Below are 26757 nucleotides of genomic sequence, written 5' to 3'. Positions count from 1 at the left end.
AATTCAAATAAAAATATTCTGTTGGCATCATAATTATAAATATATTTCCTGAATCCAACAGTCATTTTGCTATTTGGATACTGTCTTGTTTTCTATCAGCCACTACTAGTTACTGAAGGTGTTCTAATGAGTCTAAGCATCACTTATCACACACAACACATTTCAGCTAGCAAAGCAAACGCACCAAAATGCTTGAATGTTTACCGCCAAAATGAGCAGCCTGTAAAGGGATTAGAATCCTTTCACTGTCCTTTCCTAATTTATATGATAAAATACTGCTGGGATTAACATGACAGCCATGAACCGAGCCCTTTGATCTTGTTCTCTTTTATAGTGTGGTTTACTGTATGAATGAAGAAAAGCAGACACCACATATGCTAAGGCTGTATCTTTTTTAATACAGAAACTTCAGCATGATTCACTGTAGCAGAAAAAACTTAAAAGGATATCCTTGGATGCTTCAAAGGAAATTAAGACAACATGACGATAACAGCTCAAGGCAGAGAACTAACCTTTTTGCCACTCTCTTGAAAAGTCAAATTATTCATTGAAAGGAAAACATAAAACCTTGAAGAAAAAAATAAGGTGACCTCCCTCAGACAACAAACAATAGACAAAATATCCTTTCATTTCCCCAAAAGGGATTTCTATGCTTTCCATGTGCTAGATTCCTTGTCTTCTCTGTGCAGTCTACAGCAGTGTAGATTGTTCAAGAGCAAATGGATTAGCCATTCCTTTACCCTCTCATGGCAAGCACATGCCAGATGTATCATTCCTCAGACTACTTTGTAAAAGAACTTCTATCATGAACATATGATCTCCCAACACCCTAGTGCACACACAGCTGGATTGCCAAACTATTTCATCAGCACTCAGTTTGTTGGAAAGACATGGCCATACTCCACTCTCAAACTTACTTCCTCATCCTCCTTCTGGAGGTTACTGGAATTTGATTAAGTTCTGCAACCCTTGTGAAGGAATTTGCTAGGTAGGATAAGGTAGGCTACCAGGTGAGTATGGCCTCAGGAGTGGCTGCTCTCTAGCTCTGTCACTTACCCTTGGCTGTACCACTCACCTTGTCCCCCACCTTGTGACTGATGTGCATATACCAGCCACTATGGGGCAGATGCCAACTATATGGAGACTGGGGAAACACTGTTAGTTTCCTTGTCCCTATGCAGGGGAGAAAGGCAGTTTCAGTACATGAGTAGACCGCTTGAAAGAGGTCAGATTCAGCTTCCTTTCAAGAACTGCACAGTTCTCTAGTGTGCTCTGCATATGCATTAATGCCACTGGAGTGGAGTTAGGTCACACCAAAAAGAAAGTACAATACTTCTGTACATAATACAGACCTTCTAGAGCTGTTCTAGAGAAATGCCTTTATTCACACCCCTCCCCGTTTCTGACTGTGCTTCCTGGGCCTGCTGTTTCTTTCCTTTCCGGTTGCCATTCCCTTGCCCACAGCATCAGGGAAATTGTCAGTCTCTCCCCAGTGGAACTGCCCTCAAAATTCTTCTGGGACAATAAACAGGACCCAGAGTTTCCCCATCTGTTTTTTTCATTTCCATAATAAGCCCCAAACTACAAATCAGAAACTTGCAAGGCAGATTCGTCTTGCGTGTTTCTGCCACCAAATTCCAATGTCAACATTCATCTGTGCCAACATGACTCCCACATGGAGATTCTGACAAACCAACACTGCAAAGACCTCACATCGTGTAGTACATGTGCTTGCAGGACAGGGATGCAAGAGAGGATAGAATGGACCTTTTCCAAGTGTTTGATTATAGAAAATATCACTCTGCATTTTTTTCCTGAGGGTTTTCTTCCTCTATTTTAGTAGACTGGAAAACAAAATGCACATCATGGGGATTCCCTTTTAAATATTCTATCACTTGAGGTTTAGAGTGAACTGACCATAAACCAGCAAAAGTAAGACAAAAAGCAGCCCCAAACATCATAAAAAAGACAACTCATGTCAAAAGATATTTCTAAACAAATGTCATTCCTACCTCTGCAAGTGGCTTCTGAACCAGACCACAGGCCACTTGGCTGACAAAGTCGTATGCTGCTTCCCACTAGATCAAACCCTGCTTTGCATCGGATTCCACAGGCAGCATTGAAGTAGTTGTTGCAGACGTTCTGGATAAAGTAGCCATTTTCAGGGGGCTTCAGTTCAGGGCAGTGGACAACTAATCAATTATAGAAGCATAGGGTTAGAGGTGATGGGTGGAATCCAGCTGCTAAATTAAGGAAAGCATCCTTGTTATTTCCAACTTGTATGGCTGCTTAGATCTGGAATTTTTTTTATATTACAGCATCCAGGCTTTTAAGTGAATGTACAGTAAAATCCACCTATGCCTTGATATTTCATTCACAGTGAAATAGACAACAACAATAAGAATTTCTGGGTCTAAGTGTCATTCTGTGCCTTACATGGCTATTCATGATCTCTACTGGAAAGACTTACCTTCACAGGTTTGTCCTGCAGCACGATACCCCTCTCTACAGACACAGTCCTCAATGGAGGTACTTCCAGGTGGAGAAGTATGGTTCTCATCAGGACATGAGATGCAAGTGTTAATTCCACCTGGTGAGCCTTCCGGCTTGTAAGTTCCTGATGGGCAAGCTATCCAAGAAAGGAGGAGACTTTTAGAAGAAAAGGATGAGACTCCAGAGTTTTTGAAAATACACTGGACTACCAATTTGCATAAGAATATTTTTAAATACATACGTCCATCTCAGAAAGTAAAGAGATCTGAATATATCCATGGTCCATGGTTTGCATCACGTACCAATTGCTTTGCTTTCTGCTTCTTCCTTCTAGGGATATAACATTCAAGGTAGGGACCCTGTCTCCCACATATATCTGTAAAGTTTTTAGGACATATCCAAAGCTCACTGGCTGGGGCACAAGGATGGTACAATTTCACAATTGTTTTATGTTTGTATAACTACACTGGCTTCAGTGTCATGCCTGATTTACACTTGTATAAATTATTTCAGAATCATGCCTCAGGTTTCCAAAAACATGTCAACATTATGCTCAGGCTTAATACATAAGAATTACTGATATATTGTGCAAGGAAAAACTTACATCTGGGATGCTGATTTGTATTTCATTCTATGACATATAAAAGATATATTATATAACTAGCTATAAATACAATGCGAATCAGAGCCCATGGAGCAACTAATCAAAACAATTATTCTCCAAAACCTTTAAAGTAATTTATACGCTACTCAAGAGTTTTAACTGTGTGCATATGTATGGAAGAGATTTACCAAAGACACCTTAAAGCAATAAGACCAGCAATAGGAGAATTCCAGCAATTAGGGCACTAGAGTTCAATTCCCAACACTGTCACCAATTTCCTGTGTGACCCTGTCAAATCACTAGGTCCCCTTGTGCCTTTGCTTCCAATCTGTAAGAAAATTATAGCACTTCCCTAGTTAAAAGGTGGTGCTGAGGACAAATGCATTAAAATATGAGCTGCTCAGATAGTACAGTAATGGAGAAACAAATAATCACTGTAGGTAGAATATAAAAACAATGATACTTAAGACATTACTTAGGATCAAAGGAAAGTAGGCCTGGAAGGGTGCCTGTACACGAGAGCAGAGGTTGCTCTAACACACTATAATTACAGAGCATTGGAGCAGACTTGATTAATCGAGTCTGCTGGAGAGGGGTAATTACTGCACTCCAGCAGCCTCCTACATCTCATGTATCAATAGCAGTGGAGGTGCTTGAAGTAAAGCTTGTGAAACGAGCTTTAGTTCAAGCATCCCCACCACTATTTTGAAGCATGGGGACACTGATGCACAAAATGCTGTGGTGCTTTAGTTCGCCCTAATTAAAATGCCACTCCCTTCACTTCTCTTGATTTGCAATACAACCCAGCATGCTGTTGTTCTTTTTTGCAACAAGAGCACACTGCTAGCTCCCATTCAGTTTAAGGTTCACTGTAATCCCTCTGTAATCTCATTGTACTCATCACCTGGTAGGTACCCCTATTTGTGAAGACTGAAGTAAATAAGACATTAAATATTTCAGGCTTTTCTCTAGCCAGGCTGGTCTCCTGTTGCACTTTCCATTCTTCCATCATATAAGGATAGCTGCTCCTGCACCTTTAAGAGGCCATTCTTGAAACAGCATGTCTCAGCTGGTGGGTTGCACCCCAAAAGTGAGCCTAGAATATTTGAAAGGGTCGTAAGCAGGTCCCCAGAAAAACCCATGAAAGCACGGGTTTCCCCTTGCAGGCTAGCAGCGTTCTAATCCTTGCTCAAAGCGGGACCATCCTCAACTAGATCATCCCAGCCAAGGCTTTGTCTAGCCAGGTCTCAAAAATCTCCAAGAATGGAGAGACCTCAACCTATCTGGGTAATGTGTTCCAGTGCTTTACTACCTTCCTCGTGAGAAAGTTTTTCCTAATATCTAACCTAAACTTCCCTTGCTGCAACTTGAAACCACTGCTCCTTGTTCTGTCATATGCTAACACTGAGAACAGTCTAGTGCCATCCTCTTTGGAACTGCACTTCATCTTATTAAGCTAAAGAGGTCCCTACTCTCCTCCCACACAGCAAAAAACCCTTACTTCTAGATACAGCCATTCTTTGAACTCACACTTAAAAAACGAAACCCTCTCAATTCCTGTAATCTCCAAACTACATAAGAGAGCACCGAGTAAAAACTGACCCAGAGGGTTAGGCCCGGGTGCCTGGTGGTGGTGTCAAGGGTGGGGGCGAGGGTGAGGCTGGGGCAGGAGGGGCAACCCCCAGCACTGTAACACCCTTGTGCTCCAGCCAGGCCCAGACACAGTCAACACGTGCATTTGAGCGCAAGTAAGTACTCTGCTGTAGGATAGTAATTGTCAGCCAGTACTGTCCTACAGCGGACTTAATTAGTTTACTGTGCACGTGTAGACTGTGACGCTTTATTGAGAAGCTAATTGGTCAACTCTAGAGTAAATCGCAACTGTATATGTGCCCAGAAAGTCTATGTACAAATCTCAGGTCAGTTTAGTATAAATCCTTCTGTGCTGGCTGCATACAGTAATTACTATGTGTGGCAGGGCACTGTTGGTGCCTGCCACTTTAAGGGCTGGGTCAGGCATCCAGCAGGTGCCTGATGGCAGCAGCCATTTCAAGAACCTAGTACATAAAGGCTGCAGTCTGTTGCTGCCAGCCAGGCAGAAACATTGCCTAGCTGAGCTGCAGCAGGAACAACCCTGGAGGTAAAGGCTTAAGGGATGGATAGGAGGCTTTTAAGGGGATGGATAGGAGGCTCTTGGTCCTGGGTACGACCTAAAACTGCACCCTGCCGGGGATGGATGGCCTGGTGGGGCTCCAAGTGGTGTGAAAGCCTCCTTGAAATACCAGGCCAATTACCTCCCCAGTGAAAGGCGGTTCGGGGCACCTTAACCCCAGCTCCCACATCCTAGTGGTAACCTGGCAAGGAGGTCGGCAGGACCCAAGGGAGTCCAGAGGAGGGAAAGGTGCTCAGAGCAAATGAGAGGCAAGGAGCCCAGAGTTTGGGAAGGGGCGTGGAGCCTAGCAAGGGGAGTACAGCCTAGTGAGAGGCAAGGAGCCCAGAGGCTAGGAGCCCTGACTCTGTGTGTGTGGGGCATGCAGCCCATTATAAGTGAGGGGCATGGAGCTCAATGAGAGAGGTCAGTTAGGGGCCAGGATATGGTTACAACATGTGGATGCCATCTGTGAGACTTGGGCTGCGGTGTCGGGGAGAAACAGAGCTGCAGATAGCATCCCCTGGTATTGGGGCAGTCTCCCGTATTATACCAAAAGTTTATGGAAACAACAAAGTTGTGGGAGGCGAGACTGGGCAGATTGCCCATAGAAACAGCTGGGCGGGCCAGCAGGAGATCTGGCCCCCCTGAGCTTGCCCCCTGTTACACTATACTAGTATTTTAATCTTCTAGTAGGAAAGCCTTCTGCACTATAAAAATGCAAACTTAAAACTACAGCAATTTTACTGAACATTTAGAGTAGAATGTATTGCACCTGGTTGACAACCAAAGTGCAACTTGAGATGAACTCTGTTCATTAGATAAAACAGGATTCTACCCTCAGAGTACAGAATATAGACTTTTTAAATGGAAAATAAAGTTAGTGACAAATTAAAAATCAAACCGGTAAAACATGACATTCCAGAAAATCAGGAATGTGGAGCACAGTGCACGAGTTCCAGTGGATTTTAATGTCTGAGATACAGCAAAAGATCCTCTTCTACAGCATGAGGCCAATGTTTTTCATTTGAATGTATGAATACAAATTTGATGGATGGGTAATTTTGCTGTAAAAAATTCAAATCTACAGAACGCCTGAGAGAACCCAGATCTGATTTCCTTCTAATTACACCAGTGCAGTCTAGTAGCATCAATGGAGCTGTTCCTGATTTATCCCAGAGTAAGGGAGAGAGGAGAAGCTTAATATACTTAAGAGATGAATTTGATAGATTGTGTCTTTTTAAAAAATGCATAATTTCTTCAACTAAACTAAATTACAATTAGTAAGTAATCCCTGCCACTAACTGTACTTCCCATACTTCATGCTAATAAATATTCAGATTAAGGGTTTATCCTTTGCCAGGTTGACAGCAGCTTGCTTTGTACTGTCCTGTAGGATACCTCCTGCTACAGTCACTCCTCTGTCCAAATTGAGCCTGTGTTCTATTAAATATAAGTAACTGAGATGGAGATAATTATCTATATAATTTCAACTCGTTCTTGCATTCTAAATAAAATGCTATTATTATTATTATTATTATTATTATTGTTCCAATACATTAATGTGTTAAATGTCAAATCCTGCTCTCACAGACACTGACAAAGCTCTCCAAATGATTCTTCACTATAGCCCCACATTTATGTCAGTGTAACTAATAACAAAATGGGTTACATCAGCTATCAGGCACTGTATAGAAGCAAAGAATCTGGCTCAGAATAGACATGGCTTATCCATTTGTTAACAGCTGTGTGAACTACTTGAAGAATTTTAAATAGTGATAACCAATTTTAGACTTTGTTTATTTTTTTTTAAAGAACCCACTGCATATTAGACAACTGCACACTGTCAAAGTTGACAGCTACTAAAACTCTTTTTTTTTCTTTAGGGTTTGAACTGCTGATAATGTTTAAAGGCCCCTATATATCTTTTTGCGCTACGGTACCCCAAGATCCTCCTTGTGCCTTAGCAAATGCAAAAAAAGAGGCAAAACCTTCTAGAATAATAAATGCTACTGTGTTATTAATGCAAGTGAGCTGGCAAATGCTGTAGCAGGCTTATTTATCTTAACTCCTCTGCTTTGAAGTCATTCACATTTTAAATTGCATTTTGACATCACTGGATGGGCCTGACTTTTTACATTAAGCTTAGAGATTGTACTAAGTCGAAGTCATAACTTCCATGAGAGAGAGGATATTAATTGGTTACAGTGAATCATAATTTGCTAGCATTTCCATACTTTTATTTGCATTCCTAGCTGTGACATGGTAGTATAGCTTTAGAATTTTATCATCCAAGCCCTCAACACATTCAACAGACGACAGCAAAGGCAATGTATGCCTATGGGGCTGTACTCCTACTGGCAATGGGTCTGCATATGATATATTGCCTGTCACACAAAATGCACTTGTTGAGGGCATAAATAATCTGTTCAAGTTCAGGACAACCAGATCTTGGGGCACATGCCAGCTTCTCAGAAATCTTTAGAGGCCTATCCTATTGGTCCTCATTAATTGCCCTGAAATTTGTAATCGACTGCAGTCTGGCTCCTTTAAAGGAGTAATAGCTAGATAGGGCAGTGAAACTGATAACAGACTGCCTGAGCATGCACACATTGAGGGGCACGTCTTGTGTGCCTTATCTCATGTTGCCACCCTACCCTTCCTTCTCCATTAGTCCTGCTTTCTGTTTCTTCATTTATGGTTTCTGTGTTTTATCTCACAAAAGGCAGTTAACTGGAATGGATATCATGTCCCTTTTGAGTATTTTTGAAAAATTATAATGGAAAAAAAATCATTGTCAGAGTTTGTAATCTGCCTTTCTGCACTCTGGAATATATAGTCCTGTCAAGAACAACCCAGCTAGAAGCATGCTAGAATTACAATAAATATGCAAGAGAAGTGGATTTGTTTAAACATTTAATATATGGGACTTGTAGTAAGATTGCAAAGGAAAATATATGGCATGTCTGTAAGTCCAAGGATCAGAAGAGGATTTGTACTAAATCTCAGCATGTTCTGTAGCTCTTTAATATTTCCTGTTATACTCCACATGTGCTCTGCATTAATTTCAGACACAGATGAATCAATTCACCAGTTTGTCCTTTCGGGCAGTGTTTTTCAACCCATGGGTCATCACCCAAAAGCAGGTCACAAGAATATATGAAAGGGTCATGCACAAACTTTAAAAATGGATTCTCCTTTAAAAGAGAAAAACATGAGAAACTGTGGGTTTTCCCTTGCAGGTTGAAGGAGTTCCAGCCTGTAGGGGGCTGCTTGGAGCCCTCATGCCCCACACATACCCCACCCACCCACCCCACACACTGGGAGACTGGGGCCTGGGGGCAGCAGGTAGGGAACAAGGGTCATTGGCAGGGCCAGGGAGCTGTTTTCTACTTAAACTATTTACTGGATTGGGAGTGGCCACCGGTGTTTTCAAATGGGTCCTAGTACAAAAAGGGTTCTCAACCACTGCTTTAGGGCTACGTACAGACGTTCAAAAAACCCACAGGTGGAATCAGTCTAAGTTGCACAGTTTTCTGTAAGCAGCGTAGTTTAGATCAGTAGCGAACAGAACTTATATTTGCCCTTTGGTGAGTTGGGAAATCTTAGACTGAGTTCCGCCATTTTTAAACCAGTCTATGCATGCTGAACTTCTCTTCTGTTACAGGTATAGACTGGTTTGTAATCACTTATGGTAAAAACATAATGTCTGTACCTGGCCTATGAGATTTCTGCGCAGCAACATTATCAACCACTTTAGGAGCCAGTTGTATTTTACAGTCATATTTATGACATTCACCCACTGGAAGGACTGGGCTGAACTGGAAAATGAGTTTAGATATCTCCATACATGGAAATCCCCAGGTATGCACCCACGGAGTACAAATGCACCTTAATCAACTATCTACTGCTAGCTAACACACAAGCTGTGGTGAAGCACCTCATTGGAAGAACTAACTAGTTCTCTTCTTCTTAGTGCCCTTCAAACAGTAAAAATATGTTTTCAACAGATTTAATCATTCATTGTCGAAGTGTGAGTTCAGATCATGTTTGTACCATTCCCATGACAAAAGGAGCTGCAAAGTTCCCTCGAATGAGAGAAAATCCCCAAATGGCTACCACATCATGCGTTAGCACAACCAGGGGTACTTGAGAAGGCCCTAGGGCAGAAGTTCTCAAACTGTGGTCTGCGGACCACCACTGGTCCATGAACTCCATTCAGGTGGTCCGCAGAAAGATGACCTAAGGCTAAAGCTGACAAACATTACACCCAGCTTCCCAGAATTTTGTGAAAAAAGACAAGCACTTCCATCACATTAGAAAGGTAAGACTACTGATATTAAAATATGATTTGTGCTTTTTGATTTGTAAACAAAAAAAAGTTAAGAGGCCTATTGAGACCCTCAGTAATTTTCAAGTGGTCCGTGGAAATAAAACCAAACAGATTGAGAACCACTGACCTAGGGTGTATGTGTGGGTGGGTGGGGATGGAGTGCTGTCATGCACCATCCTGCGCTGCCATGCAGGTGCCACCTGCCTGGCCAGACATGAGGGAAGCCCGCACACGGTTGGCTGCTGCTGCTCTGCATTCAGCTGCATATCATGCCTTCCCCCCCTGCTCTGTGTCCAGCCATGTGCCTCCCACCCCAACATCTGGCTGCTGGGGGTACACTGTTCCACATCCGGCTGCCAGGGGTACACTGATACAAAAAGTTTGAAAACCCCTGCTTTAGCACAACAGGTGTGGGTGCAGCTCTTTGCCTTGTGGAATCATGAAGGAAGAGGGCTATTGGCAGAATGGCCTCAGGGGCTGATAGAGCTTGTGAATTTTAGGGCTGCTGTAGCTTATGCCAAGGGCCAAATTAATTAGATCAAGGGAGACGGCAGTAAGTCATCAGTTTGGGATCTAATCCATGCATATAGTTACCACTAATGCTATTCAAAAAGCAATACTTTTGGTGAAAATTGGAATCATTAAGAATACTAACAATTCTAGGAATATCACAGAAAGCCATGTATGCCCTGTCTCAAAATTCATTTAAAAAGCAGAACAGTATTCCATACTTAAGTACATAGTATATGGTCTAAATGTATTCATTGTGGGGATAGGGGATTTTTTAAAGAATCATATAAAAGTGTTTTACAAACATTCAAACCAGACTCATATTCCCCCTTTGTGAAGAAAACAAACATGATGATGACTGCAGTTTTACAAATAGACAGCATCTCTGTGTCTCACTGTATGCAACTTGCCCATGGTAACAAAGCTAGAAATGGAGAACAGAAATCCTGATTCTGGGTACTTTGGAGTAACTGTGGGAGAACACAGAAACAAACCAAAAAGTTATCATTAAAAAAATTATCCTATACATATTTCACTTCACTATTTGAACTGTCCTAAATACCCTCTAATTTTGCCAAAGGCATGTACTGTAGTGCCATTTGTTTTACTTTCTGCAACATTCTGTGTTATCTACTGTCAGACTTAAGTGAAGATTTCAGTTCATTTTGAAAAAAAGACAGTAGGTGGGGGCAAAGAAGGAAGATTATCTGAAATGAAAATACAAGTATTTGTACATAGAAGTTCAGTAACACAAGTATGTAGCTGTGACTTTGGTGCATACACAAGCTTGACAAAGAAGAATCCTTACTACATTGAAGAAAGATTATTAGTTTAGTCCTAAAATAAGGGTTAAGTAATCGGAGTGCAATCCTGACCCTAGTAAAATTAATGGCAAAACTCCTGTTGTTTTCAGGGTAGCCAAAATTTTAGACCCATATAATGTCCAGCAGTGATATTTTAGGTATTAAAACAGAATGCAGCTGGCACATATTGTGATAGTTTCATTGATTTTGGTGCAACAATGCTGATTTATAGCTTTGAACTATACAAGCTGTTGAACATCCAACTTGTTTTTCCTCTTCATGCACTGGTTTGGTTTCAAGAGCTATTTATGTCCTAATTCCAATAAGTGTTTCCCACACATTCTTATATCCTGGAAATTGTGCATAGTAAATTCAAAGTTTACTGAACAGCCACACTGGGACATGACACCATTTTGGTCTATGAAGTCTTTGCTTTGGCATAAATTCTGCTACTTTGCTGTTTTTTTTTTAATGTCAGGCATTTGCATTCAAATCCTTGCTGCTATATCCTTTGCTAAAAGTGGTGAATGGAAGCAATGCTGCATTTGCTTCAGTAGATGTGTAGCTGTTAGAGAAGGATTTTTGGATATGGTCTTTACATAATTACACACATAAATTCCTTAGTAAATCTTGCATCATCTATGGTATGACAGCATTTGGCACTAAGCACTAATAATAATAATCTTATTCTAAGTGTGCTGGATCTTAGGTTTGCTTCCAACAATTTAAGTACATAAACATTCAAAAGGAACATCACTGTCCCCTGTGTGCATTCAGTTACCACTTTACTATTTCTGTAGTCCAAATAATTTTTTCCTCTTTTATCCAGTCTGTACAATTTAAAAAAAAAACAGATTCAATACGTGAAATTATGCCTTGTATTACTGCTTATAGAAAGATTAGCTGATATCTAATTTCTGGTGTTTTAAGTTTCTGTTCAAGTCTAAAGGAGTGGGAGGCTAAGTTCTTTTCAGCAGTGGCTTAAGAGAGGTACAGGGCATCAACCAACTCCATTTTTATTTTTCTTTACAAAAAGTTCCATCGGTGGGAGTAAATACATAGGTTCAGGAGAGGGTCTTGATTGCAAAGCTGATAGAGAACAAATTCACTAACTCTTGCTCTTTATTAGTAACTTATGTCTTTCTATCATTTACAGTTATATATAAAGGAACCTATCAATGAGTACTCTAATAGGATATACATAAATATAACTACTAGCCTATCAATCAATCGTTATCCCTAAACAATTCCCATTTCATTCCCATTGCATTTCATGGAGTTAAACCATGGATACATTTGGTTAAAAATTCCTAAATGCATCACCTCTGAAGGCATGAGTTGAGCACGCAACTCCTTTATTGAAAATGAAGACACAGTCATTTTGGGAAGCTCTGACAAAGGCACCAGCTACATTAGGGGTGGCCTGTGGGCCGGATTTGGCACAACAAGGGATTTTGTCCAGCGCGCAGTGCGTCCCTCAGCCCCAGCTGGCCCAGGCATGGGGGGCAGCCTGGGCTGTGGCATGCATGGCCAGTCCAGCTGCCCCCAGGCATGCAGCAGGGCTGAACAGGGTAGCACAGCAGCCAGATTCGCTTCCCGGCTTCTTCCAGCTGCTGCTACCAGTCTTTGCTGCCACTATCAGACCCAGCCCTAATGCCTGGGCACTTACTCACAGCCCTACCCCATCTGCCCTGCTGTGTGCCCACTCCATGCTCGTCTTGTCCAGTCTCCATGGGGACTCCATGATCACAAGACAGTGACAATATGGGGCCAGAGCTCGGGACAGAGCTTTGGTCTGCTTTTGGCATGCCCCCCTGCCCATGGAATTGGTGTCCACCATGGGGGAGGCAGGAAGCAGATCACAGCTGTTCCCCGGGCCTCAGCCCCGTGCTGTCACCACTCCACAATCCTGATCTCTGCTGTGGCCCCACCCTTCCCACTCCCAGATACCACTCCCCACCCACCCATGGTCCCATCCCACCTGGTAGACCACTTAGAGAGTTTTGGTGAGCTGTTGCGCGTGTGGGGGACGGGCAGGGGAGGGAGTATGTTGACCTGGCGCACGACAGCTCAACAAAACTCCTTAAGTCGCCTTCCAGCCCAAGTAATTGCACATCCCTGAGCACAGTACACCCACACCAGACCCACAGTGACTCAAGAAACTGCTGATTCTTGGGTTTTCTCTTTACCAGCCAAAAGTTCCAACAAGGCCAATGCGAATTTCACATGAATAAGAACCGCAAGGCTGTAGACCTGCATCATTCTCTTCTGAGATGTTTCTCCTTTCTGCGACTCCCCCTGACCACAATGAGAGTTAAACACCACAATGAAACTCCTTTGGTTTGCAGATCAAAGCAGGTCCAATTGCTGAATCACAGCTGGGGAATGCTACAAGTCAAACTGTTATCAGAACAAATAGGAAAGTTAAGTAGTCCTTCGAGGCCACCTCAAGAAGGTGTCACTACTGCAGACAGCACCAGATCTGGCCTCTCCGTGGTGCCTTTTTATTTTTGTTTTATCACTTAAATATACTTGTCAACAGTTTTGTTTGTATCCCTGTTAAGCAACATTTCCAAGCACCAGAGACCTGTCGCATGACTGTGCAGATTGAGAACATATGCAATTATTTCCATGTTTACTTACTTAGCAGCCACAGGCAGTGAGACAGTTTTTGGTTAACTGAACAGTGCTGAGGCACATGCAATAGCTCAAGCTAAAAAACTGGAAAATAAAAGGGGAGCCTTTGCCAACTGCTTTTCACATATTATGAAACTATTCTTTCTCTGTGCATGGGTCAAAAAAACCGCCGTAAACTTGGTTTTATCATTTCCACTGTGTTTTTTGGAATTTTTACTGCTGCCCATTTTTATGCTGGATATGTACCGTATTTCCCATTCTCTGCCCTGGTACAACTGGGGATTCTTGACCCCACAGATGAGAGGCACAGGGTCAGTCTGCAGGGTGGACTAGACCCACACACCAGCCCTGTGCACCAGAGCCAGTGCACAAAGCCAAGTGCAGGCACCTCATGCAGCACTTGCCCCAGATCTGTCCTGTGCATTGTATGCAGTGTGCACCAGCCTCAATCCAGAGATTAGGCACCGAGTCAGCATGGTGTGTATACTGCATGAGGTGCTTGCATTGGACCGGCCGTGGCGCATGGGGCTGCAATATGGGTCTGATCTAAATCAGCCCCATGCCATGTTCAGTGTCCAGCCCCACGTGCCGCAAGCAGTGTGCGCGCTGGTTTCAGAAGTATGCAGGGTGGGGGCAAGCATGTACTGTATGCAGTGTTCATGGTTAGTCCAAAACCCACAGGTCAGATCCTAGGGCTACACAAGCTGGATCCAGTCAGTAGGCCTACCTTAGACACCCTTGTTTTAAAGTGATCGAAACAATGCGTTTCAAAATGCGACATCATTTTTGAAAGAAAGGGCTTTGTGGCGATAGCTGAATCACACAGTCCCAAGCCATAGCATCTTAATTAAAAGAAGGTTAAGAAGCAACCACCCTCCCAGAGCCAAAAGAAGTCTTTACTTTGCGTACAGGTTTATTTCCACTGGCCTGGGTTTTTTCCTTTATCTTTGGTAACACATGTCTGACTGTCACCAGAGCTGCACAAATCACAGGACACCAAGGCTAATGGCTGGGCGGTGCTTAGAACCTAACAGCCCTCCTCCTAGAACAAAGTCTTGCGCTAAACTGCTAGATTACACTGACATGATGACAGCAGGGCTAAATGGAGTTAAATCAGTTTTTGGATAAAACTGTATGGATCTGACAGCTGGTTGGGCCAGAATCAGCCCAAGATCTGTAAATAGCCTGCAGCAGTCAGGCAAAAGTCACTTGGCATCATCTTTGCAACCTCAGCCCTGATTCTGGTAGCAACTCTAAACAGGGTTGGTAGCCCAGATCATTATAGCAGCAGTTCAGTAATTCCCCCTTGCTGGACACTCCCTTGAGAGCCTCTCCCTTGCAATGGCCATACACAATACAGGGGCTCTCTTGAAAGCCAGGCTGGGGGGAGGGAGATGCTTCAGCTGGCCAATTAAAAGGATTTAAGACTTCTTAGTGCTACCAGTGCAGACCAGCTATGTGCTGCTAAACTGTATCTCAATGCAGTTTGTAATGTCCACTAGGTAAAGATCGCTTGTGTAATGAAGCACAAGGTCTTAAAATCATAGGCCGTGGAACAGGGTGGGCCACCCGGACCATGGCCCAACCAACTTTTAACATGTTAATTTAGGTAGCTATACTGTTAAAAAAATAGCTACACAGTTTTAACCAGAATGACAATTGTGCATTTGTGGGTTATATAAATTAACGTGCTAAAAGTTGGTCAGGCCATAGCTGGGGTGGCCCACCCTGTTCTGCTGCTCAGCGCACTCAATACAAACAGAGAACAGTAAAGATTTACAAGGCTGGAAGTGTCCTGAAGGCATGGACGCCACGTACCCCCGGTGGCTGGGGCAGGTGGCAGCGCAGTTGGCAGCAGTAAGTGCGGAGCTGCCACAGGCAGCTGCAGCACTATCGGTGGTGTCGAGTGCCAACCAGTGGTTGGCAACCACCTGCAGATGCTGCTGGCAATGTTGGCAGTGATCACAGACCACATGCAGACACTGCTGGCTGTGTCAACAGCGGGGGCGGTGAGCAGCGACTATCCATAGGCACTGCCGGCAGTGTCAGGGGCACCTTTTTGCAGGGGGTGCACTCCCACGCTCAGGGGGTGCACATGCACCTGCATGCACCCCCTACGTGTCACGAATGCCTGAAGGGCTGAATGGTATACTGTCTCCTTAACCCCAATCTCACCCTGTGGCTTCAAAGACAGTTTTGCACCTGTTAATAAAGTTTCCAGGAGCTGGCCTTTTTTACTTGTTTTTTGGCCTTGTTCTCTTTTAAAGAGTGAAGTTGTTTTGTAAACTTCTGGAAGCTGCACATTTGTCAGTTCTGTCCATGTCTGTACACCTGAAAGAATGCCTTTTTTATGGAGATTTTTCCCTGACAAATGAGGCCACCTATACCTACAATGATGAAGAAAAGAGAGGAAGAACATTCATGTGTGGCCTGCAGTGCACACCCAAAGAATGTCAATCATGGTTAAATGTTAATTTAACTGATTTACCAGGGCTTAGCATTATTTGGCCATTGATTCCTAGCCAAAATGTCTGTTACTAAACTACACTTGCTTCTAATTAGTTAGGTTCATGAATTAATTAACGCTGTCCAAAAATTCCTTATGGGCTGGAAGTATGCCACTGTTATTCTTGAACACAGTCCAAATATTTCTGCACTATTTTTTTGCACTGCTGTAAACCACAAACTAGAAAAGGATGTAGGTAAAACTTGCAAAACTGTTTGGTGACCTACAGTCATGTAAGGTAGCACATGCTGTGTATGATGTCTTTCTAATGCAATAGAAGAATCTGTAAAACTATTCAAGAAGAAACTTAAGACTCTTCAGATGGGCTCATGAAAGAACAATACTTGCAGAGGTGGAACTTGCTATCTTGGATGCACTTGTGTGCATTGTGGACCAGGCCATCACAAGTTATTTACAATACAATATCTTCAAGCTGCTGTCTGAGGTAGGGAAAAGGGCCCTCGGGGTACAGTGGGCATCAGCCAAAGGCACTGCAGGTACAAACGGCATTGCCTGAAAATTCTTTTAACTGGTTAGCAAGTCCACACACCCTGTGAGCTACTGCAGAGAGGACAGGTGGATGTGACCATACCTTGGGGCTCCTGTGAGAGGCCCAGTGTTGCTAGTTCTAATTTGTCCTGGGAACGAAGGACAAGAGATGTGATTGGCTTTAACAAAATATCGAAAATACCACAGCTGTATTCAGTCCTACAGAGGACCCTAATGGCATTGTACAATTTGGCCATTCAATGCCTGGTTACTGAGACAGACCTTTCTTTGCCTTGGTGTACTCTTGATGCACCTATTTTATAAAGTACTCTAGTAGCATTACGATATTTCCTATACCCTTTGCATACTCGGATAAACATTTAAAGGAGGTGCTATATGTTAAAATGCATCATATCTCAAATCCCCGCTGAACAATGAGATATAGGGCTGGAACTAGGAAGTAGGGCTGGCAACCAGAATTAAGGATAACAAAAAGTCCTTTTTAAATACATAGGGAGTACGAAGAAGGCACCAGGTAACATGAGGCCCCTATAGGACAGACTTGGCAATCTGGTGATCGCAGCAAAGGAAAAAGCTGATCTCTTCAATGAGAGTCCCAGAGGACTGGAAAAGGGCCAGGGTGGCCCCCCCATTTACAAGAAGGGGACAAAGGAGGACCTGGGTAACTATAGGCCAGTTAGTCTCACCTCAGTCCTTGGGAAGACCTTTGAGAAAATTATCAAGGAACACATCTGCAAGGGCCCAGCATGGGAGGTAATGCTCAGGGGCAACCAACATGGGTTCACTGCAGGCAGATCCTGCCTGACTAACCTTGTTTCCTTTTACGACCAGGTCACAAAGTCCTTGGAAGTGGGCATGGAAGTAGATGTAGTCTACCTAGGGGTCAAGAAGACCTTTAACACTGTTTCTCACCTCATTCTCGTAAAAAAAACTAGGCGACTGCAACACAGATACCTACACATTCAGATGGGTAGCAAATTGGCTCAATGGTCTCACCCAGAGTGGTGGTGGATGGGTTGTTTTTAACCTGGAGGGATATGGGCAGTAGAGTTCCCCAGGGCTCGGTCCTCAGGCCTGTGCTATTCAACATCTTTATCAGTAACTTGGAGGTGGGTGTGGAAAGCACGCTGTCCACATTCGCTGATGACACAGATGTGGAGAGAAGTGGGCACACTGGAGGGGAAGGAGAGAATCCAGCTAGATCTAGACAGGTTACAGAGGTGGGCGGATGAGAATAGAATGGAATTCAATGCAGACAAGTGCAAGGTACTGCATCTAAGGAGAAGGAACATGCAACACACCTATAGGCTAGGGAACACCCTTCTTAATAACACAGTGACTGAAAGGGATCTTGGAGTCAACGACTCCAGCATGGACACGAGCTGCCAATGTGAGGAAGTGGTCAGTAAGGCTAACCGCAGTTTGTCCTGCATCCACAGATGCATCACAGGGAGGTCCAGGGAGGTGATCCCTGCTATCTTGCTATCCCCTCTATGTGGCACTGGTCAGGATGCAGTTGGAGTACTGCGTCCAGTTCTGGGTGTCGCACTTCAGGAGTGATGTGGCTAACCTTGAGAGGGTCCACAGGAGGGCCACTCACATGGTCAAGGGGCAGCAGGCCAGGCCCTATGAAGACAGTCTAAAAGGCCTGAATCTATTCAGTCTCCGCAAGAGAAGACTGAGAGGGGATCCCGTGGCCATCTATAAACTCACCAGGGGGGACCAGCAGAAAATAAATGAGGCTTTGTTCCCCCAGGCACCAACTTGGATAACAAGGAATAACGACCACAAATTGTTAGAGAGAAAGTTCAGGCTTGGTATCAAGAGCCATTACTTTACGGTTTAGGCTGCCAGGCTCTGGAATGGACTCCCAAGGGAGGTGGTGCTCTCCCCTACCTTGGGGATCTTCAAGAGGAAGTTGGATAGATATCTGGCTGGGGTATTATGATCCCAGCACTCATTCCTGCCCAGGGCATGACCTGTTCAGGTCCCTTCCAACCCTAGAAACGATAAAACTATAGCAAAACCATCCATGTGTCTTTTACTAATTTAAGGTCTGCTTCAGCCTGGAACTGGGGTTGGGGTTGGGGCCAGAAATACAACAGCTGCCTGCCCCTGCACCACCTTGTACAAGATGAGAAACTTTTTTCTAACATGTTTAATAGGAGTGAAAAACCTGGTCTTGGAATCAAGTAAATATAATGTTTCACTATTAAGTTGATGATGCTTAAAGAATGACTCTTACAGAACTTTCTGCATGGAAGTTTCCTGCATGGATAATGCTTTGTCCACATCAGCAGCGGTGTTGATGTGGCTGGGCACCCAGGGCACTAGTTATAGATGCTGCCATGCCACCAGTGAGATCATACAGCTGCTGGCAACAGCCATTCCCCTCACCTCCCACCCCAAGTCAGTGCCCAGAGTGGCTGTCCTGGTCACCATGCCCAAGTTACACCACTGCCTGTCAGTCCCACTTCTGGATCTTTCCAGACTGAGACTGTGGACATTCATTTGCAGTGTTGCAAACTGCTAAGCTCAGAACTTCATAGCTCTATACGAATAAGAGCACTATTAGGGCATGTGTTGGAGTGCAAGAAAGCCAGTTTGCCAGTTAGGAGACAATAGGTGACTGCTCCTTTGCTTCTCCTGCTCCCAGAAGAGCCTTCCAGGATGCCAGCAGCTGTTCCCACTACTGGTGGCACTGTGGGGGCACCAGTTCATATACCTGTGGAGGTGACAGCAGTTCTGGTACTGTCAATGCCATTGGGACACCAGCTGTTGTTGGAGCTCTGGTAGGGCAAATGGCAGCAGGAGCAGCTGCTCCCACAGCATTGGGGGGCACCAGCCAAAGGGATTGCTGACACATTCTTCCTCCCCCACAATCACTTGATGCCAGCAAGGTCCAGCTCAGAAGTGTGCAAGTGCTGTGAGCTTTCTTGAGTTTATTAGCTGCCCAGCATCCCTGCTTTCATGCAGCCCCAGAGTAACATGCCAGTGACCTCAAAAACATCACTGAACATATAGTGCACAGCCAAAAGGAGAGGTGTGTCCCTGGGACTCTGTGGCACCTTGCTGCGGTTGGGTGGGCTGCCAGGGAGCCAACCACTGTCCATCCTTGCCCTTTGAAGGGGGTGAGGGACACCAGTGTACTGTTGAATGCAAGGAGTCCATGAGTAGGGTTCCTCAGGGCTCGGTCCTCAGGCCCGCACTGTTCAACATCTTCATCAGTGATTTGGACAAAGGGGTAAAAAGCACCCTGATTTGCTAATGACATTAAAGATGTGGGGGGACGTGGGCACACTGGAAGGATGCAACAGGCTACAGTCAGACCTAGACAGGTTACAAGGGTGGGCGGATGAGAATAGGATGGGTTTCAACACAGACAAGTGCAAGGTGATGCACCTCGGGAGGAACAACCGGCACCATACCTACAGGTTAGGGAACTCCCCTCCTGTCAGCACAGAGGCGGAAAAGGATCTTGGGGTCATCACTGACTCCAAGATGAACATGGGCTGGCAGTGTGGGGAGGCAGTTAGGAAGGCCAACCGTACCTTGTCATGCATCCACAGATGCATCTCGACCAGATCCAAGGAGGTGATCCTCCCCCTCTATGCGGCACTGCTCAGGCCGCAGTTGGAGTACTGCGTCCAGTTCTGGGCGCCACACTTCAAGAGGGATGTCGACAGCATGGAGAGGGTCCAGAGGAGGGCCACTCACATGATCAGGGGACAGCAGGGCAGGCCCTATGAGAGGCTACGGGACCTGAACCTGTTCAGCCTCCAAAAGAGAAGGCTGAGGGGGGATCTTGTGGCCTGTTATAAACTAGTCAGGGGGGATCAGCAGGCATTGGGGGAGTCCCTGTTCCCCCGAGCACCACCAGGAGTGACCAGGAATAATGGTCACAAGCTGACAGAGGGTAGGTTTAGGTTAGATATCAGGAGGCACTACTTCACGGTCAGGGAGGCTAGGGTCTGGAACCAACTTCCAAGAGAAGTGGTGCAGGCTCCTACCCTGGGGGTGTTTAAGAGGAGGTTAGATGAACACCTTGCTGGGGTCGTTTGACCCCAGTATTCTTTCCTGCCATGGCAGGGGGTCGGACTAGATGATCTGCTCAGGTCCCTTCCGACCCTAGAAACTATGAAACTATGAGTCCCCTGGTAGCACTACATCTAGCCAGACACGTTGTACATGGCACTACAAAATTTAACACTGCAGAGAAATGTCTGCAAAGAACCTTGTCTGTTTGAATCAGGAACTTTTTTGTGGAGGACCTGCCATTTTCGTGGCTCTACAGGTGTAAATGTGGCGACACCATTTTTGTAGGGTTACAAGGATATTTGTATTGCTACAGGTGTAATGTTTATCCATCTCCTGAGATGGAGTCCTAGTTTACTGGGCTTTATAAACACAGAATATTCGAGAGTTTCACAGCTTTGATGAGTTAGAACAAGGGTGTGTAGCAGGGTGGCAATTAGAGTGAAACTATGGATGAGAAAAAGAAGAAATAAACAGTAAGTAACCAATTATGCTCTCCTGTAAAGCTGTGTGGCTTCTATTTGGAAATTTAAAAATAAAATGTATGCATGTGTCTTTGAGTTAACAGGACAGCCATGAATTTTTATGGTGACTTCATGCTGTAGGGGTAGATGTCTGTGCTCTCTCCAAACCTGTAAATTCTCCTACTTTTGTGCTTTTACTGTTGCCACTGAACTTTTCTTTCAATTCAGTTCTGCTTTGTGAGCACACCCAAACATGACAATGATTAAAAGATAAATTAGAAAATACACCCTGCTGTTACAGTCTACAGAGAAGGCAACCTGACAAGAGGTCTGACAATATGATATTACAATGCATGTCACTTTGTAATGACCAAATCTATCTGTCAACTACATATGTAAAAACATTAGTCTGAAAATGGAGACATACATAAAATGAAGAGTCAGAGAGAATATGTTTTTATGTTCTCAATTTTTTTCGGTGAAGCAGCAAACTACACCCTAAATTAAGATGGAAAACTTTCATGAGTGATGACCGGCATTTCTCAGGCAATACCCTTTGTTTGAACATTACAAGCCTTGTATTAATTTATTTTTGGGTTATGCTCAGTAGGTTTCTTTTATGCTCATAGAACAATATTGGAGCTGCCTAGCTGTTAATTTTTAGCTGCTGTAAATACATGCAACTCCATTTATATTAACAGAGCTGCATTCATTTACAGCAGGTAAGGACTGGGTCTAATGCTTGGTTACCCAAGTCACTGACCTGGTGATGAAAGGTTTTGTCTTCTGTTTTAAAGGTGACAAATTCAAGTTTAACCTGGTTATTCATCGTCGCAGAGCTCTCAGGTGCCCTGCGACTGAGAGCAGAAAGGGCTCAGGAGAGACCCCTAGTGGCAGGAAGGGAAAAGTACAACTGCCAGCCACCAGGACTGTGCAGGTGCTGGTATCCCTAGCAACTGGGGAAAACCTAGAGCCAGGAAGGGGCGGAGCTTAGCCCTTCTTAAGCCCAGGCAGAAGGCCAGGAGGGCAGTTAGGCTGCCCCGAGCGAGGGGGGCAGCCAGGAACCCGAGCGAGGGGGGCAGCCAGGTGCCCCAGAGTAAAAAGGGGGCAGTGAGGAGCCTGGAGGCAGGAGGACGAGAGACCCCGGAGCTGAAGGGGGCAGTGAGGAGCCTCAGAGCCAGGGGGCAGCAAGGATCCCAAGAGTGAGGAGGGGCAGCAAGGAGCCCCAAGAATGAAAGAAGGGTTGAGACTTAGGAACATGGCCCAGGTTAGGTCATGCCAACAACATCCGCGAGGCATGGGCTGCGGTGTAGGGGAGGAAAAGGCGCCGCAGACAGCGCCCCCTGTCTTCGGGGCATATATAAACGGGCAGCCTCCTGCTGATTCAGATCATCTATCAATCACAAGTAAGATCAAGGCATGGCAGGCGAGAGTAAGCAGGAGGTTGGCCCACTGCAGAAGGGCGGAGCCCCACGCCCAGAGCGGCTCTGAAAGTAAGACTCCTGCTACATTCATACTTCTGTAAAAGTATTTTATTTATTTATTCTTAGCTTTTGCCATCAGCATCAAGAGAGCAACACACTGAAACAAAGCAAAACCAATTAATATTTGATAAATGTCATGTGTGAATGAGACAGACGCATACAAAAACCCATCTTCATGAAAGAAGGGGTGGCCTTTTTAGTGGTCTAGCTTTGTTCTCTGTGTGGCAAGCCAAACCCAGTGGATTCATCTGGCACAGACTCACATCCTACAAGGTGTGGCTGAAGTTTCAAAACATGCCCTTTGAAATAAAAAAGCTGCAGCAAACAGCTGGAGCTTCTCAGCAGTCCTGTACAGCTGTTGGCTGTGACTTTGTATATATCTCTACCTAGCTTGCAAGCCCTCGTCTTCACTGTGAAGGAACCTAATCCTACAACATATCTGAGTTCTACTATACTTTTGGAGTGCTGTATTCAAAACTGAATAAATTATCTCAATCATAAAAGGTTTCTTGTGTAACATCAGTGATGCAAAGGACTCCAAGACTGCTTATCTGAACTGATGTTACTCAGCAACTCATACCTCTGAAGACTTTAGGTAGCTGAACCAGCAAAGCACTTAAATATTCACTTAACTCTGAGTATGAGCAGCCACATTACTGACTTCAATGTGGGAACTCTTATGTACTCAGAGTATACCCTATGTTTAAGAACTTCGCTGGTTCACAGCCTTGGGGAGGCATAACAGAAAAGGCAGTAAATTAAAACATGTTTGTTAAATTTTTTGACCTTCCCCCTCACTGCACTTGACCACACATAAGTGATTGCTTTGTTATTTTACTTCCAGTGCCCTCCTTTCATAGCACTAATTTTTCTTCCTTTAAGATAAAATCTACTTAATCCTTCTAAGACTATCAAAATATTCGTTTTCAATTTGAGATACCAGCATCAGTTCAGGGCCACCTTTAAAAACTACCAGCAACATATTTATGGTTCTAATATGTACAAAATACTTGAAGTTACACAGTTTTCAAGGGTAAATGAAAAGTTGTACAGTAATATGCTTTTGATTAAGATCCCAGTGGACCAACTATTATTCCAATGAAAAGGTTGTCCTGATTAAAGTCCCAATTCTACAAGGAAGTCAGATACAGATCCTCTGGCAGAATCAAAACCCATTAAAAAAAAACAAACAAACCACCAGGAAAAAACAACAACAGTAAAGCATTGAATTAAGAATGTAAGACTAAAAATGGTACCACCAGTAATGCAAAGGGACTGGAATCCTGCCATACCTGGGAAGCTCAAGGTAAAAGGAAGCCCTGGGTGGTTCATAATTCCCCCCAAGGCTGCCTTTACTGAAAAATACAGGCATTTCTTACATCAAAAAATACAGAGGGCAATGCATTCCATCTTTTATTCTAACACGTGCTATTGAAGTAAACCCCAGGTGAGGTATGTAGTATGCCTCAACAAGCTGCAACTGCATATGCCTCCTGCATATGACTCATTTTCTATACTAGGATCATACAGAGATCATCAGTTGAATGTGAAAACATAAGTAAATGGTGAGGCAGTGCAATCACCTACCCTGGAAATCTTCAAGAGGAGATTAGACAGTCACTTTGCTGGGGTCACCCGACTCCAAGTTATCTTTCCTACTTGGTGCAGGGGGCTGAACCCAATGATCTTCCAAGGTCTCACCAGCCTTACTATCTATGAATCTGTAAGTAAAAACTTATTTACAAGTTGAGTACCAAGGGTTTGAAACAGTCTCTCGCCAGAAGTTCTGGCAAGACCCCGTTCTAAACCCTTGGGAAAGGCTGGAAGCCTTACTCGTTTTGAAGGTCCAAAACCCATGTAATACTCCTACTGACGACTTTGGGCTTTAAAGAAGCTAGACATGCCTATTAGCATTAACACAATAAGCAAAACCATGGGCCACGTATTTTGCTGCTTCCCCCGAAATCTCTAATCACAGCAAATGTAGACAATGAAAAGTTCTCTACAACAAAAGCTTTCTCTTCACAGTAATGCAAACCAAGCACTAAGCTTTGTGTTTAAAACATCATATTTACAGTATATAGTGTTAAATTAATTATCTGGTTCCAGGGGTTGTTACTGTAGTACGTCTAAAGTCATGTCTGGATAAAAGTTCCATCTTGAAGATGATGAGAGCCACATGTGCTTCTCTTATGAATGAGTATGTGTGGTCTCCTACCTCTGAGCTGTGGTAATCTAATCATTAACAACACACCTAAACAAAAAACAAACCGAAAAACCCTCCAATTCCTTATTACATTTCTATTCATGTAAAGCATTGGATTTGCTATTCATTTCTTTTATAGGACTTTATTTGGGGAGATCTGATCAGATGAGTTTATGATAAATAACACTTCCCAGCAATTTATGAAATCTTTCCTTTTACCACTTCACACATACAATGCTATATATTATATGTATTCCTTCTGTGCTACCATTAAATACAAAAATAACAGTTTTGCAAAGTGTAAAATCAAGCAAAAAATAATATATATAATAGCATTTACCATATAAAATGCCTTATTTTTCTTCAATGAAGCCAGTTGCAGGGTACATAAATTTTGGTGCCAAGAACCATTTGCAGGGTATGAAAAACCACTTAAATGTGGCAAAAATACTACCCCATCAAATTTAATGGTCTTAGAGCCACTTTTACCAAATCAAAGCACATACAAATGATATATGAGCTTTGAACTGATATTCCCATAAAAGACTTGCTGAAACGGATGATTTACTAGAACACAAATTTTTACTGGAAATACTCCTTTGGTCTGGCAATATCTGCTCAGTTACAGAGAAACCCACAGCATCTTATCCATACTCTATTTGTTGGGTTTTTTTACTTTACATCTTAGGCAGACCAGCATTATGGACAACCAGTAAATGAGTTTCCTAGGCAAAACAACAAAAGTTGGGCTCTTGCATCCACGTGTTTATTTGCAAAGAAACATCCCCTGCCTTCCATCCCCACAAATCCAATATAAATAAGAACAAACAATGTCCCCATCCAAAAAAACCGAACCAAAATAAAAACCCTAGGAAATATTGTATTTTTTACTGTTATAGGTATTTTGGCTTAAAAAGAATAAGGATAGTTTTCATTCAAAGACACGAATAGAAATCATGATTTTTACAAAGGTTATTTAAATGGAAATTAACTTAGCACCTATGTATATCCTTGTCTGCATTGCTTGTCAGCTTCTACCCATCTTCCCATCAATTTATCCCATCAGTTTTTTCATTCTGCATCTTAACCTTCAATATCCCCACCATAAGACACATCCATTTACATTCTTTCTGCTCTTTTCAATCATAATGTCATGTTCAGATTGTTGTCTGGAAAACATCAGACAGCATCAAGGAACACAAAATGGTAATGACGAACTCTGTAGTGGTACAGAGTAGACACCGATTCTCAGCTTTTAATTGCTAAAATCCTAAATCTAAGTTGTCAATTCAGGTCAGTGTTTTCTCCATTTTTATACTTTCCTTCTGTTATCATTGATCCTTTTAGTACAGCATGGTAATGTAAAAGCCTCTGTGAACAGTCATAACATATACAGAATAAATCTACTGAAAATAATCCCAAAGCCTGAGAAAATTCCAATCAACAGAACCAATTTAAAAATAATACATGAGTATTTAACTCCGAGATGCTGATAGCACAAATTCAGTTGTTTTGGTAAAATATGATACAAAAAGATGTGCAACATAACTGCAGTAGTAGCCACATGTTATAACTGGTCCAGTCTGCTCTACAGCTCCATTATGATCTAATTTTCAAATACAGAAATCTTAACAGACTCCCCATGTCCCTGTGGACTGACTCAAACCTTCACTCAACCAGACAATTCAGCCTGAATATCTACTGAGGTAAAGGTGGAGCTTTTTATAATCCATTCTCCAATCTCCCCATCCTGCCAGTCTTCTTTCCCCCTTTATTTACTGGTGAGATCTCAGCCAGTTACCCAGGGTTCTTCTTGGATTTCCGTGTCACAAATCCAGGTACACAGAACTCCTTAAAAGTCTGCAAATCCTAACCATGCTCACATTTTCCAGGTATTCCATGTACTCTGGGCATTTTTTACCCAGAGCATGACAAATTCATAATGAACGCCTGTCGGTACAACTCCACCATTTGCTAATCGCTGCAGACAAAGTTACAGAATCGCCTAAAAATGACAATAAAA

General features: G+C 43.4%; 1 protein-coding gene across 3 annotated transcripts in view; it reads right to left on the bottom strand.

Moving 5' to 3' along the window:
• Positions 1–26757, bottom strand: part of SVEP1 (sushi, von Willebrand factor type A, EGF and pentraxin domain containing 1) — a 190731-nt gene that overhangs the window by 118083 nt on the left and 45891 nt on the right. For all 3 annotated transcript variants that reach the window (XM_090038832.1, XM_090038830.1, XM_090038831.1), the window contains exons 4-5: positions 2471–2629; positions 2013–2192 (exon numbers count right to left, since the gene is read on the bottom strand). In XM_090038832.1, coding sequence (XP_089894958.1) covers positions 2013–2192; positions 2471–2629 — 339 coding nt within the window. The remainder of the gene's footprint in view (positions 1–2012; positions 2193–2470; positions 2630–26757) is intronic.

The sequence above is a fragment of the Crocodylus siamensis genome, chromosome 3 (assembly GCF_052110815.1).
Source record: "Crocodylus siamensis isolate JL-2025a chromosome 3, ASM5211081v1, whole genome shotgun sequence".
Classification (NCBI taxonomy): Eukaryota; Metazoa; Chordata; order Crocodylia; family Crocodylidae; genus Crocodylus; species Crocodylus siamensis.
The sequence above is the reverse complement of the archived record's forward strand: the minus strand, read 5'-3'. Positions and strand labels throughout refer to the sequence as shown.